The 17,477-nt window shown below is 44.6% G+C and overlaps 1 protein-coding gene across 2 annotated transcripts in view; it reads left to right on the top strand.

Annotated features, from left to right (window-relative positions):
- Nucleotides 1-17,477, top strand: part of tiam2b (TIAM Rac1 associated GEF 2b) — a 73,766-nt gene that overhangs the window by 33,114 nt on the left and 23,175 nt on the right. For both annotated transcript variants that reach the window (XM_083790838.1, XM_083790837.1), the window contains exons 4-10: nucleotides 840-941; nucleotides 1,467-1,676; nucleotides 2,279-2,492; nucleotides 5,888-6,063; nucleotides 9,290-9,514; nucleotides 12,479-12,664; nucleotides 12,921-13,073. In XM_083790838.1, the coding sequence (XP_083646964.1) occupies nucleotides 840-941; nucleotides 1,467-1,676; nucleotides 2,279-2,492; nucleotides 5,888-6,063; nucleotides 9,290-9,514; nucleotides 12,479-12,664; nucleotides 12,921-13,073 (1,266 nt within the window). The remainder of the gene's footprint in view (nucleotides 1-839; nucleotides 942-1,466; nucleotides 1,677-2,278; nucleotides 2,493-5,887; nucleotides 6,064-9,289; nucleotides 9,515-12,478; nucleotides 12,665-12,920; nucleotides 13,074-17,477) is intronic.

Genomic DNA, 17,477 nt, shown 5'->3' with positions numbered 1-17,477 from the left:
TGCATTTTATGTCCTCCCCGGGATACAAGCTCACAACACGCCGCATCGTGTGTGTGTGTGTGTGTGTGTGTGTGTGTGTGTGTGTTTGTGTGTGCGCGTGTGTGCGTGCGCGTGTGTGAGTGTGAGAGAGCCTTTAAACTGGGGTGTGTGTGTGTGCGTGTGAGACCTGGCAGTAACATGAGTGTGTGCATGTAAAGCCACTCGGTGTGACAGACTACACACGTCTGCAGTAACAAAAGGAAAGTGTCATTTGACTCCATTGTCCAGAGAGCTGCTGTGCTCCACCACAGGTCTGCCAGCTGTGTCACACGATTCTTCCGCTTTGTCCCAGGAGAGGAAGTGTGTGTGTGTGTGTGTGTGTGTGTGTGTGTGTGTGTGTGTGTGTGTGTGTGTGTGTGTGTGCGTGTGCGTTTGTGCGCACGCCTTATTGATGATAGATTTCAAGGTTTCTCTTATCTCACCGAGGCTATTGTCCTGTTTATTTGGCCCCCATCAAAGGAATGCAACAGAGGGAGAAGTGTAGAAACGTGACTATAGACAATAGAGTTAACATACAGTACCTGGTTAAATAAAGGCTCCATTCTCTTTCTCCGTTCTCTCTGTTCCTCTAGTTCTCAATCTATCTCTCTCACCTTGTTTAACCCCCCTTAGACTTTGTTGTGCGACAAATATATATATACATATTTTTTTTAATTGGAACATTTTGGAACAATGTTGAGAGATTCTGATCCCATAACATCCCAAAATAGTCACACCAGGGTTACTGTGGTCACTGTGGTTACTGTGGTTAAGTAATGGTCATACGGTATAAAGCAGCATGCCTCCCCGTCCTCCTGTAGGAGCCATGCAGCGGTGATGTGTTCACTGGAGGTGTGGACTCTGGCCTGTCAGACTGTCTGTGGTCCTCCAACCCTCTACACGCCCACAACCAACCAAACCAGGTCTGTTATTCTTGTGTTATTCTTAAACTTGTACACTCTTAGGCCCCTTTTCCACCGGTTGGTTCCCAATGGGAACCGGTTCAGTTCTTTTTGGTTTTTAGTCCATGAGCCAGAGTTCCAAAATTGAAATGTTAATTGAATGAATGAATTGAGTGGGTAAAACCATACCTATATATATATATTGTTATCACCATGAAACTTCTCCAATTGAATACTTACACAAAGACTATGATTTATTGTATTACAAATAGGGATGCACCGAAAATTCGGCCACCGAAAATATTCGGCCGAAAATGGCTAAAAATGTATTTTCGGCCTATTCGGTTTCGGCTCAAATAGGCCGAAAATATATCACTGAATAGTCAAAACACCGGGTCGGTGTTTGGTAAAAACCAAAAAGAACTGAACCGGTTCCCATTGGGAAAGTGGGTCTCAGAGTTAGTCGGAACATCTTGTACGACCCGACACTGAGAACCAGTGATTTCTCGGTATGTCCATATACTTAGCATCATCAATTATGTCCAGTTCCAGGTAAGCCAGAGTGGGCCCTCCTTCAGGGGGCCTCCCCAGGGGCCTCCCCAGCAGCCCCCGGCCGGCGCCTCCATCTACCAGAACTTCATGCAGGAGCTGACGGAGACGGGCTGCGATGGCACCGAGCGCACCCAGCCCTCTGAGGAGGAGGAGGGGGAGGAGGAAGAGCTGGAGGTGATGATGGAGGAGGGAGAGGATGAGGAGGTGAGGAACGCTTCCCTGCTCCCCTCTTGGCGCCTTATCTCTTGCCGGCTGTTATCTTGGCCACTTTCTGTCATGTTTTCTTTAGTTTTTAGTTGTATTAAGGCCTGGACCACAAATGTTAAGAATGGAATTTAGCTACCATGTTATTTAGACGTGACACGGGGTCCCTTTTATTTTTTGTTTCCTACATTTTGAAATTTCATAAATTAGAAAACGTTTAAGAAGTAGTGAAAATAGCCATCTTCTATTTTCGAATATTTTCACTAGTTTGGGCACAGGGCCAACTTTTTCCTTTTTCTTTTGGGTCTTGAGCTAACCGGTTTGGAAACCCACTGTCTGATTTAGACAGTTGTTTGGTTCATTGAGTACCTGGTAATATCCTATAGTTTCAAATTTACAGAATGTTATTTGGAGAGTATGTTGTTTAGACAAACGCTAGATGCTCATTTTTCACATGACTGTTCTCTCCGCACTCTCACAGGATGCGGTCGTTTACCTTGTTTATCTGCTAGAGTTAATCCTCACTCTGCTCATTCCGATCTCACACTCGTAAGTCGCCCTGGATAAGAGCGTCTGCTAAATGCCTACGTTGTAAATTGCAGGTGGAAAGGAGTAGCAGTGGAGTAGATGGAGGTGGAGGAGGTGGAGGGTCTCTGGGGTCCCTGGAGCAGCTGGACCTCCTGCTAGAGAAGGAGCAGGGGGTGGTGCGGAGGGCGGGGTGGCTGTCCTTCAAAGCTCTGATCACCCTGAACAAGGAGCGCAGGCTGGAGATGGTTGCCCGCCGCAAGTGGAAACACTACTGGGTCACACTCAAAGGTACGGTACAGTGGAGACACTACTGGGTCACACTCAAAGGAACAGTACAGGGGCTCACGTCAGCCTGTTAAACGCATTAAGTCTGCCGGCACCCACGCGCAAGTCCACCGGTTCACATTGGCAATTTAATTTAAAAACGAAAGAAAACTAGTGAAAACAAACGTGCATACAAAAATATAAAAATAAAAACCTTACCTTGGATGGTTTGTGGCCCATGTCAATGTGCCCAAAAAGTTGTGTCTGGCCAATCACGGCGCAAAAAACAAAACTATTTTTGCAATTTCTGAACATTTTTTAAGTTTTCGCCTACAATCACATGTCCAAAATAGTGACACCAGGTTGAAAGTTGTTAAGCACTGAATATTCCTTTCCGCACATGGTCAGGGGGCAGTATGCATGTTCCTAAAATATCCATCCTTTAGCAGACAGCAAGGATTCACAGAACCCCCTAATGAGTTCTGCGTTTCTCGAGAGTTAGTTTGCTTCGAAAACTGCCAGCGTAGGTACAAAACGCGTTTGCCCTCCACTCCATGCCACCTGATGGTTTGGTTTATTTAGGCAACGCCGGAGATGTTACTTCCACAGCCTTTGAAGGTGAGCTCTCACAACAGCCACGATAAATATTCACATCCGGGCGGCGGTGGCTCAGGGGTAGAGTGCCTGGATGGTAACCGTAAGGTTGCCAGTTCGAACCCGGGCTCCCCCAGAGTTACTGTCGAAGTGTCCTTGAGCAAGACACTGAACCCCTAATTGCTCCCGATGTGCTAGTTGGTGCCTTGCATGGTTTCCCCTGCCATCGGTGTATGAATGTGTGTGTGAATGGGTGAATGTAATGCACAATCTCTGTAAAGCGCCTTGGATAAAGGCGCTATATAAATGCACCATTTACCATTTTTTTACCATCCTGCACACAATTGAATGATAGGTTAAACATCCTCAAAGTAGCACTTCAAACACTGCAAGTAGATGCCAGGAGGTTATTTAGACACTGTAGATGCCAGGCTTGTTGTTTAGTAGGAGTTCACATGTAGCACTTTGTAACAAAACTGTTTTCTTTAGCACTCTAATTCACTTCCCCTGTTGTTGGGTGAGAACGGTTTCCTCCTCCAACCTGGCACTTTGTAAGATGCTCTGGATAAAATCATCTGCTAAATCCCTGACTTATGAACTGTAATTGTACAATTATATACCAGTGGTGGCTCAGGGAGGTCACCCCAGTAAAGTAACTTTTTCATTAAATTGTTCACCTTACATTTATATGTCAGACTCTTTCCCATTGCGACGCGTTGTGAATGTGATCGAAAAAATTATGCGCCAAGTACAGTGTAACTCGCCTCCATTTGTACTAAGTATAGACTCAAAGTGGTTAAAACCTGAAGTGATATTGATGAGTTCCAAATATTATCAAAGTATTATTTTGCGGCGCCCCTGGACTTGCGTCACGGCACCCACTTTGAGAAACCCTGCATTATACAAAGCTTTCCATTCTCTCTGTCCATCGCTCTCATATCGTGGCTTTGGGCAGAATCCTTGTGACCCTGTGTTCCAAATGGATCCAAAATTAGTCACAAGTTAATAATAATGTTCATTGGTTAAATATTTATTTATTTATGAGAACGCACAGACAGACTCAACCACCGTCAACCTGTTTAGGGCATGCCATGCTACAGTCGTTTTCAAATCTACAAGCTCACAGTGTGTCGCATCACCATAGATTGTGACCTTGTAGATTGGTTAATTTCTGCTGCTTTTGCTTTGAAGGACATTCATTTATGATATATATTATTTCAAAAGATTTAAAACAGTTTAAACAAAAGAAAAAATCACAACTTTTAAACATTTACAAAGTATTTCATAAATAAAATGAAAATGTTTATAACTGTTTTTTAGTTTTTTCATGTTTATCACATTTATATATCTTTTTTATTATGTGACTCCACATGTAGTAACGGATGGGTTATTAGTTATTATTATGTATATATAAAGGTACCTTTCAAAACCTATAGAAGTCAGCCTGGTACAGACGAAGGGGACACCACTGTATGTAGCCTCAATTACATTTTGTAACTATTTTCTGCAATGGGATGATAGTTTTATTTGGTGGGTATATGACTGGTCGTTTTGAAAGTAGCTCTGAAGTAAAAAGAAGTGTGGGCAGCCCTGGTATAGATGAATATATATATATTCATTCCGTGGGTAAATCCCTGTAGGCTACCCACATATTGGTAGCCTATATTAGGCCAATATTGGCGTTATGCATTTCACTTGAATAATGTTGTGTGCGCACGTGCGTGTGCGGAGAAAGACAGAGTAATTTAATGAATGTGAAGATTATAACGTCCTGTATTGGTAGCCTATATTAGCCCAATATTGGCGTTACGCATTTCACTTGAATAATGTTGTGTGCGCACGTGCGCGTGCGGAGAAAGACAGTTATTTAATGAAACTCAAGATTATAACGTCCTGTCTCGCTGCCGCCGTGTATAGGCTGCACGGCTATTCCTGTGTGTGTGTGTGTGTGTGTGTGTGTGTGTGTGTGCGTGCTTGGCGTGGCGAGAGAGAGAGATCGTGGCTTCCAGCCGGCGTGCGTGTGCGTGTGTGTGTGCACAATGAAATGTACTCGGCAGTATGGCTGGCAGGCGAAATGGCGAATTCGAACGGTGTAATTGTAATAGTTTGGGACAAACCAAAAACTGAAAGAACAATGTTGATGTAACTAAGAGATTCGCTGAGAGAGCGATATTTAATATACAGAGATTTAGAAGGAATAAGCAAAATCGTGAGGCTACAATTCCTCTCCCCTTCCTCGTTTCTCTTCTCCTGCGGGAGATCAAAATCAGATTCTGAGAGCTAGTGTGGGCCTATTAGAAGACAGGGCAGTGTTGCCAGGTTCGCGAATTGTAAGCGAGTCATAGTGTGTGTTGAATGGCATTTGAATGGCATTTGTGGGCTTGTGAATGAATTTTCTCACATGTAATTTGTGCTCACTTGTATAGACCTGGCGAATTTAGCGTGGTGAAAGGGCAACAGTGTTCCGGGGGTGTGGGTGCTTCGGGCGATAATGTTTGTAGTAAACAAATGCATTGGCGGCGTGAGTGTGGACGGGAGGCATTTTTGGTGGCAGTGCCAGTGCCAGTGTTTGGCGGGTGGTGTCGAGTTTTGGCGTTCGGCGCGATAGGAGGAGATAGGTCCCGAACACTGCGAAGGTAAGTGTGTGACGTCACTGCCGTGTGAGTGTGTGTGGGTGTAGTGTGTAAGATGGTGTTGTGGGTGTTGCAATAGCGACGTAGCTGTTGTGGCTTTGGGTTTCTTGCCATGTGTTGGGTACAAGTTCTCTAATGTTATAATAGATATACTGATGCTGTGTTGTGACCTTTTGGCCTCCCCCTCGTCAGGTTGCACCCTGCTGTTCTACGAGTCGTACGGAGGCATCGGCGGTGAGCAGGACGCAGTGTCGGCACGCTACGCCCTGCTGGCCCAGGACAGCCTGGTCCAGCCCGTCCCCGAACACCCCAGGAAGGAGAACGTCTTCTGCCTCAGCAACTCCCACGGCGACGTCTTCCTCTTCCAGGTCAGAGGCCAAATCATAATATTCTCTATGCATGCATACAGAATAACTCTTCCTACTCTTCCCACTTCTGGGTCCCTTTCCTACTTGCTTCACAAGTCACGAGTCAGGGTGCTACTATTGTGCATGTTGGCTCACTGGAAACACACCAGTGGGTCTCAAAGTGTCCTTGAAGTAGGTTCCAAATGACCCCGTACGGATGTGTAACTCTTACAGTTATGGGGGTCCTTGAAATTAAAAGGTTTGAGAACCACTATACACTAAATGGAACAGAGCCTTAATTAGTATCATCGTCGGTAACAGTAGTAAATTCAATGTTTGGCTGCATGAGCGACTTCATGTGTAGTTCTGATGACACTATTCTCTCAAACCAGAAAACTCTTCCAAAAAACTTCCAAAAGATACAAAGTCTGTAACTCCTTCCTGAAAGTCGTGAACGGAAGCCGTTCACAACAGAAATGAGTATTCAAATAAGCGTAAATGAAGTACCGCTGTGTTTATGAGATGTGGTACACGCATTATTGCTCATTATATTATTACTGATGTAAAACAACACTAGGGCCAGACATGGTCGCGTCGGTTCTGGGCTCCAATCCCTGTACGCAGTGAAATCCCCAGTGTTGGAAATGGAACCAAATGGACCCTTATGGGTCTGTAACTGTGAGAGTGTACACAATGGAACCAAAGGGACCCATACAGGTCCCTTTGGGTCCATGTTGTACACTCTCACAGTTAATTTAACCAACGTTGAGGACTTTTCAGTGTGAATGATAGAGAGGGGTGTGTTGTGGTTTTCCAGCCCAGGCCTTCATGCTCCGACCACAGCTATGCAGTCATTTCAGCTTTTCATATGCTGCTGTTTAAGCTTGGTAATGGCCAGTGGTGGAAAAAAGTAACTAAGTACATTTACTGTACTGTATATTGAGATGCTTTTACTTGACTTGATCAGTCTGTTTGTCTGTTTTTCAATGCTTTATACTTCTGTTCCATTACCTCTCAGAGGCAAGTGTTGTGCTTTTTGGTTTTACTGAAATGTACGGTTATTTGGACATTTTACTTTGCAGATTTAAATTATTATTACAAATCATTCATTATAAGATTGGCTATTTTCTAAATGTACAAGTTTTGAAAACTTGTGAAATAGGACAGTCTGCACTATGACTACTTTTGGCCGCATTTTGAATATAAGACTTTTACTAAGTAACTTGTAACAGAGTATTTCAACATTGCGGTATTGCTACTTTTACTTAAGAAAAGCTCTGAGTACTTCTTCCACCACTGGTAATGAGCATGTTGGGTTATGGGATATGATGCGCGTACACTGCCAGCTCTGCAGCGTGTGTCTGTGTTCCATTGTGAGAAATGTGTGGATGTTTTGGGGCAGTTTTGGGGGAGCTGCTTCCAACACAATTATAGCTGTTTAACCGTCACATCCAGAATGACTTGCAGAGCAGTGTAGTTTTGACAGCAGTAACCATACTGACTGTATTCATTTAACTCTGTTGAGTGTATAAACTATAAATGTGAAAAAATCAACCCGTTTAGGGCCTGTGTCCACCATGGCGTTCTCTTTTCGTATGTCGTGAATAGTTTTTTAATGGGAGTGCTGAGCCGTGGCGTGCACATCAGTGTATTATCATTTAGTCTTAGTCTTTTGAACAACACACGATTTAGTTTTAGTCATCTGAAATTATTTAGTCTTGGTCTATAGTCTTAGTCGACAAAAAATCGAAATCTTAGTGTTTTGTTCGTAGTCAACAAAATTAACACATGTGCACATCTGTAGTTTATGTATCTGGTTGGCTAGTGTTTTTGCAACTTTGGGCGTTTTAATGTGCGATTTAGCAATTCCCCCAGGTGTCTACTAGGCCCTCTTCTTTTTCCAAACCAACACCAAATACTGTCACTCTGTGACCTATTGTCAGCATGTAGATCGGCTATTTTCGCCGAATCTTCACCCCCAGAATAGGGACGCTAGGATCCAAGTTGTTAGTGGATGAGGTTTGTTTGCTGCAGCTTCCCAGAGTTACAGGATCTGATTCCTTTTAACCTCTGGCAGTTTTCAACTAACAGAAACGTAACTCTTCCAAGTAATTCCTCTTGGGAATGGAGAGACATAGTGTAGCAGTAGTTAAGCCGTCACATGCTGTGAAAAAAGAAACAGGACTTGACCAGGGCCAGCTGTAATAAATAACCGGGAGTGCAGGGTGAACACTTCACGGTGTGTCGTCTTGCGGGAGACAGCAGGGTGCTTGACCCTCGCGCTTACAATTTAACGAGGGAAGAGCCCTGCTGTTTATGTGAAGCTCTTCACGCGGCGAGTTCACCAGATCTAGAGATGTAGACTTTTGTTAATGGTTATTGAGGGCTTGTGCGTGTGTGTTTACCACGCATACACATCATGCACACACAAATCACTGCACATGCATTGGCTCTGGCCCCATCACACACTTCACATTTCCATGACAACTTCTGACTGAGTCTCAGACTTGTGCTGCACAGTGTATGTGTGTGCGTGCATGCGTGCGTGCATGTTTGGTTGGTTGGTTGGTGTGACGACCGTGTGTTTGGAGTCAAGCAGCTTTTGTCCTGCACTTTACCCTCCTCTGACCTTCACTATATGAGAAATCGTATTTCTTATTTGATAGCCAGTGGTGGCTCAGGCGGCAGAGCGGCTATCTTGGAACACTGGAAGGTTCTGGAACTTACATAGTCGCCTCCGCGTTCTGTGAACGTGTGTGAATGTAACGCAAATTGTATGCAAAGCGCTTTGTAGAGATGTGTGCTAGATAAATGTGTAAATTTGTGACTTTGACACACACACTGAATTTCAATAGCCCCAAATCTCGGCCACTCGCTCACTAACACTTGGTCACTCGGTCACTGTTGTGGTGAAATTGGTGACCTGCTGAAATACGTGGACATCACATAACGTCAGTGTCAGATTTGTTTATTAGCAGGGTTCAACCTATAGTTAGTTAGTTTTATTCATAGCGGTATTTAGGCCACGTATTTAAAGACCTCCATGTAAGTTATATGGTCAACAATTACACCATAACACCACCATGCTGGAGTGACCTAGTGTGAGTGAGCAAGTGGCCGCGATTTTGGTGTATTGGAATTTGTAGGTGAGCCCGGAGGCCAAAGTGGCCACCTTCCCATTCCCAGACTACGTCCTCTCTCTACCCACCCTCCCAATTAACACGCAGATTCCACCCCCCCGCCGCAGGCGTCCAATCAGACGGAGGTGGAGAACTGGGTGACCTCAATCCACTCGGCGTGCTCGTCGCTGCTCGCACGGCGCCAGGGCAAGGAGGACACGCTGGCTCTGCTGCGGAGTCACACGCGTGCCCTGCTGCACAGCGTCGACATGGACGCCAAGATGAGAAAGATGGCCGAACTGCAGCTGTCTGTCATCACGGACCACAAGAACAGGAAGGCTGTGGAAAGCCAGGTGAGAGGAGAGTGTGTGCCTGCGTAGTGCGTATGCGCGCCGCACGCGAGTGTGTGTGTGAGACTGTGTGTGTGTGTGCGTACGTGCCAGCGTGCGCACGAATGTGTGCGTGTGTGACAGTGTGTGACTGTGTGCGTGTGTGTGAGATGATTGTTGGGTTTCCAGGAAGGAACCAGCGCAACAGAAATGCCATGATGAGCCAGCTGTGTGGTGGGACAGGGTGTGTGTGTGTGTGTGTGTGTGTGTGTGTGTGTGTGTGTGTGTGTGTGTGTGTGTGTGTGTGTGTGTGTGTGTGCATGTGTGTGTGCGCATGTGTGTGTGAGAGATCAAGGGCCCAGAGTTGTGGAAGGAGCCATTGAAACACACAGCGGTTCAGTTCAAATTGGCCAATTTAGTTAATTAGTGTGTGCGGTGGAAATGGAACCCAGCGCCTCTGCGGCCTTTCTGCCGAACCAAAGACATCCAGTCTACAAGCGTTTCACTTTTGCGGTCCTATTAACTGCCAAGGTTGGGGGTTTGATTCCCCGTGCGTAGCTGATTGGTTGGTTAGTTGCCCTCTTCTGCATTGTGTTTTCATTCCATGACATCATTGTGTTGGAGTTGCATTTCATTGGCTTTTTACTGTGCGTTTTGAATTACAGTAGATAAATAGATGGACCTTGAATTACAGTAGATAAATAGATGAATTACAGTAGATAAATAGATGAATTACAGTAGATAAATAGATGGACCTTGAATTACAGTAGATAAATAGATGAATTACAGTAGATAAATAGATGGACCTTGAGCGAAATTGAGTTTTCATATCCGGGCTGTCACGATAACAAATCTAAGTTGACCATTAATTGTCACACAAATAATTGCGATTAATGATTTAGTTGTGCTTTTTGCATTGGAAATTGTAGCGTTACAATTTGTATTTCTGTTTGCCTTTTAGGCTTCATAATCACAAATTGTACGGAGAGATGTGACAAATAACTTAAATATATAGAAAGAAAACACATTTAATATTTTTTTTAAATATTTTTTCCTTTCCAAAGAATTTACAAAAAAGCAGAAATAGTTGAGCTACAAGCTTATATCTGCATGTTTGAAAATGTGTGGACAGGCCTATTTTCATAACCGCAGCACTGCAGTAAGGATGACACAAAGATAGAGGTGAGGAGTAGAGAATCAGAGCAGAATAAGTGATGATAAGGTAAGACTAATTAAAACTCTTGAACCCTAGTGTCCCTTTTCTATTGCGACACGTTTCTCTGTGAGAAAGAGATTTGCTGTCGAGGGAAATACTACCTATAGCATAGGATAACAATATAAAAGATGACTTAACATTAGACCAGACCCACTGTGCCTGGGCTCGTCAGGTGTGTGTCTTAAAGAACTAAAACTGACCTGGCCTGGCAGACAGACAGACAGACAGACAGACAGACAGACAGACCCTCTTCGAAAAAACAAACAAACAAATGTGATCTTTAATCAATAACCTGTTCAGTTTCAGCTCAATACAGCTGCGACACAAGGGCCCTTGTGCTAAAACTTGGAACGTACAGTGTATTTTTTTTGTTGCAGCACATACAGTACATGCTTTATGAATGAAGTCAGATCCCCAAACCTCAGTGTAGCAACAGTACAACGTCTTACGTAAGCGTTCTGCTCACGGAGTGTCCTGGCTGTTGGCAGCCGTCCTGTAGAGAAAATCCCAGCTTTCTCACACTGCGCTCTCAGTTGAACGTGGCCAGCAGCACATGTGTTCAGTCCAACACGCTCATTAATTACCACTGTCCCCCTACTCTTAACCCACCTCTTAACGGGAAGCACAGACAAACAGTGCTCATTGTATTAATATAAAAAAATGTCAAAGTAACTAGTAACAAATAATTATAGTGGAGTAAAAGTACAATATTTGCTTTTGAGATGTAGTGGAGTAGAAGTACTCCAAAAAAGTAGTAGAAGTACTCCAGTAGAGTAAAAATACCTACTTTAGTAAATGTACTTAGTTACTTTCCACCAATGCAGATAAGTTTGCACTGATGTCTGTGGCACCCCCTTCCTCAAGATCAAGAACCAAAAAACAAGGAATGTTTTCCCAGATAGTCTGAGTCTACATGTACACTCTGTTATCCCTGGAGACCAGTTCAACCACGCAGAGAGAGAGAGAGAGAGAGAGAGAGATTAATCTTCAGTTCCTACTAGATCAGCAAACATCTCAAGTGACCAATGTTGGTCCAACATGAACCACTTTGAAGTCCCTATTTTAGCCTTATACTCATGACATGACGCACTGTGAGCTCAATAGATTATTTTTTCTATTCAAAGGTACAGTGGTAGCATGTATCGCTATTCAAAGTGTGTGTGTGTGTGTGTGTGTGTTGGGGGGGGGGGGGGGGGGGGGGCATATGGCTCCAGTCACTTTGATGAGATCTCTGCCGCTCACTGATCCCAACAAGGCCTGCAGCTGTTTGAAGTGAAGCTAAATGATTGTGTAGATTACAAACCCTAATCTACCATGAGACAACCGGCCTCTCACACTGGAGCTATGCTGCATGTGCAATTACCCAGAGAGAGAGAGAGAGAGAGAGGGAGAGAGGGGGAGAGAAAGAGGGAGAGGGAGAGAGAGAGAGGGATAAGATAATTGAAGAGAGGAAATGGGGGGTGTTTGTGTCTGTGAACGGGAAGTGTGTATGTGTATATGTGTGTGTTTTTGTTTTTGTTGTATACTTGTGCTTGGACACACTGTGTGCGTGCGTGTGCATGGGTGTGTGTTTGTACAATAGATGTGTGTGTACAATATTGTGTAAATAAGCATGACTCTGTCTGTCTGTCTGGTGTCTGTCTGTTTGTGTACGTAAATGTGTGCGCAAATGTAAGCATGTTTGTCGGAGTTCTGTGTCTGTGCGTGCGTGCGTGCGAGTGAACACAGATGTTTACCACTGTCTTGTGCCATGTGTTGTACCGTGTGTTCAGATCCAGCAGTGGGACCAGAACCTGGAGAAGCTGAACGTGGATGTGTTCAGACTGAGGAGCTACCAGGCCAGCCTGCAGGGCAGCGAGCTGCCCAACCCCAAACGGCTGCTGGCCGCCGCCAGCAAGACCTCCAAGAGCACGCTGGGACGCCTGGGGGTCTTCTCTGCCTCCTCCTTCCATGCTCTGGTACTATTATTACTGTTATTACTGTTATTATTATTATTCACCCTTTGGAAATATCTCCTTCTTAAAACCCATTTAGACCTGAGGTCCATTCTACCAAATCAGTAGTAAATGTTTTGTGCCAGGACCCTCAGAAGAGTTTTCTGAAAAACGTATTATGTTGCTAAAAATGACACGGATGCTTTCTGTGGTATAGCAAATCAAACTGGGAGTCCTTGAAATTCTTGATGTTGATGTTGATTGTTGTGGTGGTGGTCAGGTGTGCAGTCGTGAGGAGGGCACACTGAGGAGGCGAGGTCAGTCTCTGTCCAGAGGAGACCGGAGGACCAATAGGAGAGGTCTGCTGTCTTCTCTGAAGGTGTTGGACACCCTGGGGAAACGCGCCAAGGACAAGAGTCAGTCAACAGCACAGGTAACACACGCATGTACTCGCGCACACTCACACACACACACACACACACACACACACACACACACACACACACACACACACACACACACACACACACACACACACACACACACACACAAACTCCCCACAAGGTGGGTTCAGCTGGATGGCTTAACCCAATAATCCTCTATGATAGCAGTTAAGCACAGCAGCTGGGAAGGGGCTCTGCAGGGGTTCACACACACACACACACACACACACACACACACACACACACACACACACACACACACACACACACACACACACACACACACACACACACACACACACACACACACACACACACACACACACACACAGAAACATACCATCACCTCTCCTCTGTAATCTAGCCATTTGCCTCTCACCTTTCCATCAGCTGTAAAAACACTTGTTTACAAGTCTCCTGACACTGATGTGTTTTAAAACCGTGTGGAATGTCGGGAACAGATGTTCCCATCCCCAAACACCTTGCTTTACACCACTGCACCACAACCCCACTCGTCTGCTGTTGGTCACTAAGAGCCGCCCAGTACGTCCACATCTACAGTCTACTACTGTTGACCACATGTTTGATAATCAATCACTTAACCGTTTGGCTGCCACCTGCCGGACGCAAATCCAACTTCTGACTGCCATGGTCTGTGGGGACGATTTAGAGGTTGCGCACGCAGCACAGAAACGGATGTTGTGGGCGTCCATCTTGTGCTAAATAAATAGCGTCAATGCTAGCTAGCTAAAATATAGCCATCCTTGCTCTAGAAAGCACCAATGTTTCCATCTAGACCACCGGATTATCAGCAAAGACCTCCGAACATCGTGCTAATTGACTAAACCATGGAGAGATCCGTAGATTAGGAGTTATTCAGCTTTTAGTCTGCCTGTATAATGCGAGGTGGACGGCAGCATCCGGTCTAGGATCGCTAAAGAAGGAAAGGCCGACCCAAAATAATAATGAAAAAATTGTTCTCATCGATGCGGATTGATTATTTCAGTCCTTATGGCGGAGCATTCCGCCAAAAGTAGGGATTGTGCTAAGCCCTGCATATACTTTGTTGTATGCCAGATACAGAAAAGGGTGATCTGCAAGCTTGTAGATCAGTTATTGGCTATTTTTGAAGGAAAAATAATAACATACCAACTGTTGCACTTCACTATGAACTAATTTAGGAACTGAAATGTATTCTTCCGTTGTACTCGCTGTAAGCCACTTCTGGATGAGTGCATTAGCTAAATGATCAACACGTGTTAATACGTAGACTTTCATTTATTTGCGCTGCGGTATGGTTCGTTGAGTCCGAGGTCATAAAATACTGTTTTGCAGTTTTTCAGCTAGATAGTGTCTGGAAGAAAGAAAAAAAAAAACATCCGCTAAATGCCTCAAGTATGAATCCAGATGTTCAGAGTTATGAGACGGTTACATCAGGGAATGTTCCCGTGCAGCAGTAGCATCGGCCTCCTGGTGGAGTTTATTGCTCATCACTTACTAAACCCCTCGTGGACCCCCTTCGCTCTGTATAAACACCGGCCCCTCCGAGAGACCAACTGGAGCTATTTTAGGTTGCTGAGAGTCTGACCTCACTGCCTCTCTGCTCCAGAGGACAATAAATCTCTTAGCGTTTTGTCCTCCATGTCCTCTCTCTCCCTCTCCTTTTCCAGCCAATGTTTTGACAGCCTGACATTGTACACCACACTGCACTACACGCCTCCTCTGTTCTCTCAACACGTGTTCTGTGTTGATACTCTGAACCGGGGACATTGATGCTTTAGAGCGCTGATTCCCAATGCTTTTTCCATGGAGCCCCCCCTTCTTACGAGACCCACTCGTGTTTTTCAGACATGTTAACAACATTAGCCCCTATGTGGCAAAAATAGCCGATCTACAAGAAGAGAACACGTCACATCCCAAAGTACTGTGAGCTTGTAGACTGGCTATTTTCACTATTTTTTAAACAAGTTGAAGTTACAGGACGATAGATGAAGTTACACGGTCTGAAAAAAGGTTATGATTTTCTGTAACATGTTTTAAAAATCCGGACAACCTAATAATAATAATGGATTGAATTTGATAGCGCTTTTCTATGCACTACATGGCACGTGCCTACTCAAAGCACTTTACAATGGTCCATTCATTCATACTGTACATTGGGAGGTGAAGCGGCCAACGTCCTCACTTCCCACATTCACACACCAATGGTGGCGACCACCTCCTCCAAGCAGACAAGACCTTACCTACAGGTTGAGAACCACTGCTTTAGGAGAGGGAATCCATGTTGCGGTTGTGTGAGTTTGAAATACTACAGGCGTGAAACCGTTGACAGGTAGGCCTACTTCGTGGGATATAAATGGGTCACGCCCTGACCGCTTCTCTTTATTGGCGCTTTGAACATGCCCTTGAGCAAAGTTTGGTGTTGATTGGAGCAACAGTGTGCCTTGCAAGTCCGGATATTTACGTTTGTGACGTCCACCGTTGTGTCCGTCCACCCGCCCACCCTCTAGGCAATTGTAAAATAGGATAGCACATTTCAACAAGGCAAGTGCTTTGAACATAACATTGAGACGTTAACCCATTTAGACTTGAGTTAAAAACATTCACTTTGAAAGAATATATATTCAAAGATTTGCACCACATTTTTACGATTTTTCAAAAATAGCAGACCTACAAGCTCGTAGCGCGCCACTCGGTGGTGTGCTATGAGCTTGTAGATCTGGTATTTTTCAATAACTAAATTATAACATGTTTAAAACACCAAAAGGTGTTCCCGCCCAAAATGGGTTTTAAGGCAGAGCTAAGAGATACAGTACATTAGTGAAATTCGTTATAAAGGACATTTTGGATACAATAAGAAAGATAAATGAGTTTTTTAGGCCCTAAACAACTCAGTGCTTTATAAGCACAACGGCAGTATTTTAAGATCAATTGACAGACAGTTTAAAGATCCAAGAGCGTATCAACAGCTGAATTACAGTAAGTGTGTGTTCTTCTGTCTGAGCTGGAGGAGCCCTTCTCTCTCTCAAGCAGAATCCTTGTTGGATGGGCGCTGAGGGCAGTGTGCGAGCCAGACTAATGTGTGTGTGGAACACACATTACCAGCAGACATACTGTAGGGGGGCAAATTGTTCCAAGCTGGAAGCGACCAACACGGGACAAACACAGGGGTTGTTGTGTATGAGACACATCGTCCGGTAAACAGTCTTACACATCGTTACTGGCAGCATGCTCGCTCGTCTAGGATCACTTGTCCCAGCTTGGTCTACAATGGGGTTCACGTCCCCATTTCACTTTTTTTTGGTCCTGCCAAAACTGCCCTTTTGTGTGTCTTTTAAAGCATTAATTGATACCTATATGCATGGAAGGAAATAGCGGCAATGCGATGTGTTGTGAGCTAACTGTTTGACATTTCCTCCACTCTTGTCATATTGAGGATGGGGTTTCAGAAACTGATTTGTTACTTTCAGCACATATTTTAATATGATATTTTAACCAGTCTCTATGGCACACTTTGGAAACTATTTAGGCCGCCATCTTTATTTTATACTGTAGTTCAGACTTGAGACATAATTGCAATTTCCTCTCTCTGTTAGAAGAGGGACATGCTGTAACAAACATAAAAGTTGTAGGTTGTATCTTCAAAACACTTTTAATTCCCCCCAGAGGGCTAAAATGTTTAGAATAGATATTTAGTCTAGCATAGTAGACCACTATTCCAATGTCTCACTGGAGGTCCTCTGCTTGGGTTCTGGTGGCGTGTGTGTGTGTGTGTGTGTGTGTGTGTGTGTGTGTGTGTGTGTGTGCGCGCACACGCGCGAGTGGTGTGTGTGTGTGTGCAGACTGTCTCCATCTCTGCCAGTGTGATTATGGCTCTCCTCTCGGTGTGTCTCCCCCACAACCTGTAATTTAAGGCCCAGCTAAAGCCTTCATTTCTACCCGTGATTCTAATTTGGGGGAGTTTCAGTGCAGAGCCCGAATTAGTATCAAAGTCAATCGGCTCTGTGATGCTTTTTAATCAGGAGTAAATATAGACGCTCGTGGCTTTATTTTTAGTCCGACCATTTCTCCTGAGTCATTCCCCTGACTCTGTGTGTGTGTGTGTGTGTGTGTGTGTGTGTGTGTGTGTGTGTGTGTGTGTATGTGTGTGTGTGCGTGTGTGTGCGTGCGTGCGTGCGTGCGTGCGTGCGTGCATGCGTGCGTGTTTTCGCTGTGAACATCTCATGTGTGTGGTTGAGTGAGTGAGTGGTTATTATGACATGATGGATTCTGCATCCAACTTTGTAACATTGATTTACACAGTCAAAGTCCTCAGTGTTAATTGATGCATTTGTAACTCTTGAGAGTGTGTACAAATGGAACCAAATGAACCCGTACGGTTCCATTTGTTCAAA

Source organism: Protomyctophum parallelum (assembly GCF_964188405.1).
Source record: "Protomyctophum parallelum genome assembly, chromosome: 19".
Classification (NCBI taxonomy): domain Eukaryota; kingdom Metazoa; phylum Chordata; class Actinopteri; order Myctophiformes; family Myctophidae; genus Protomyctophum; species Protomyctophum parallelum.
This window is presented reverse-complemented; position numbering and strand designations above follow the sequence as displayed.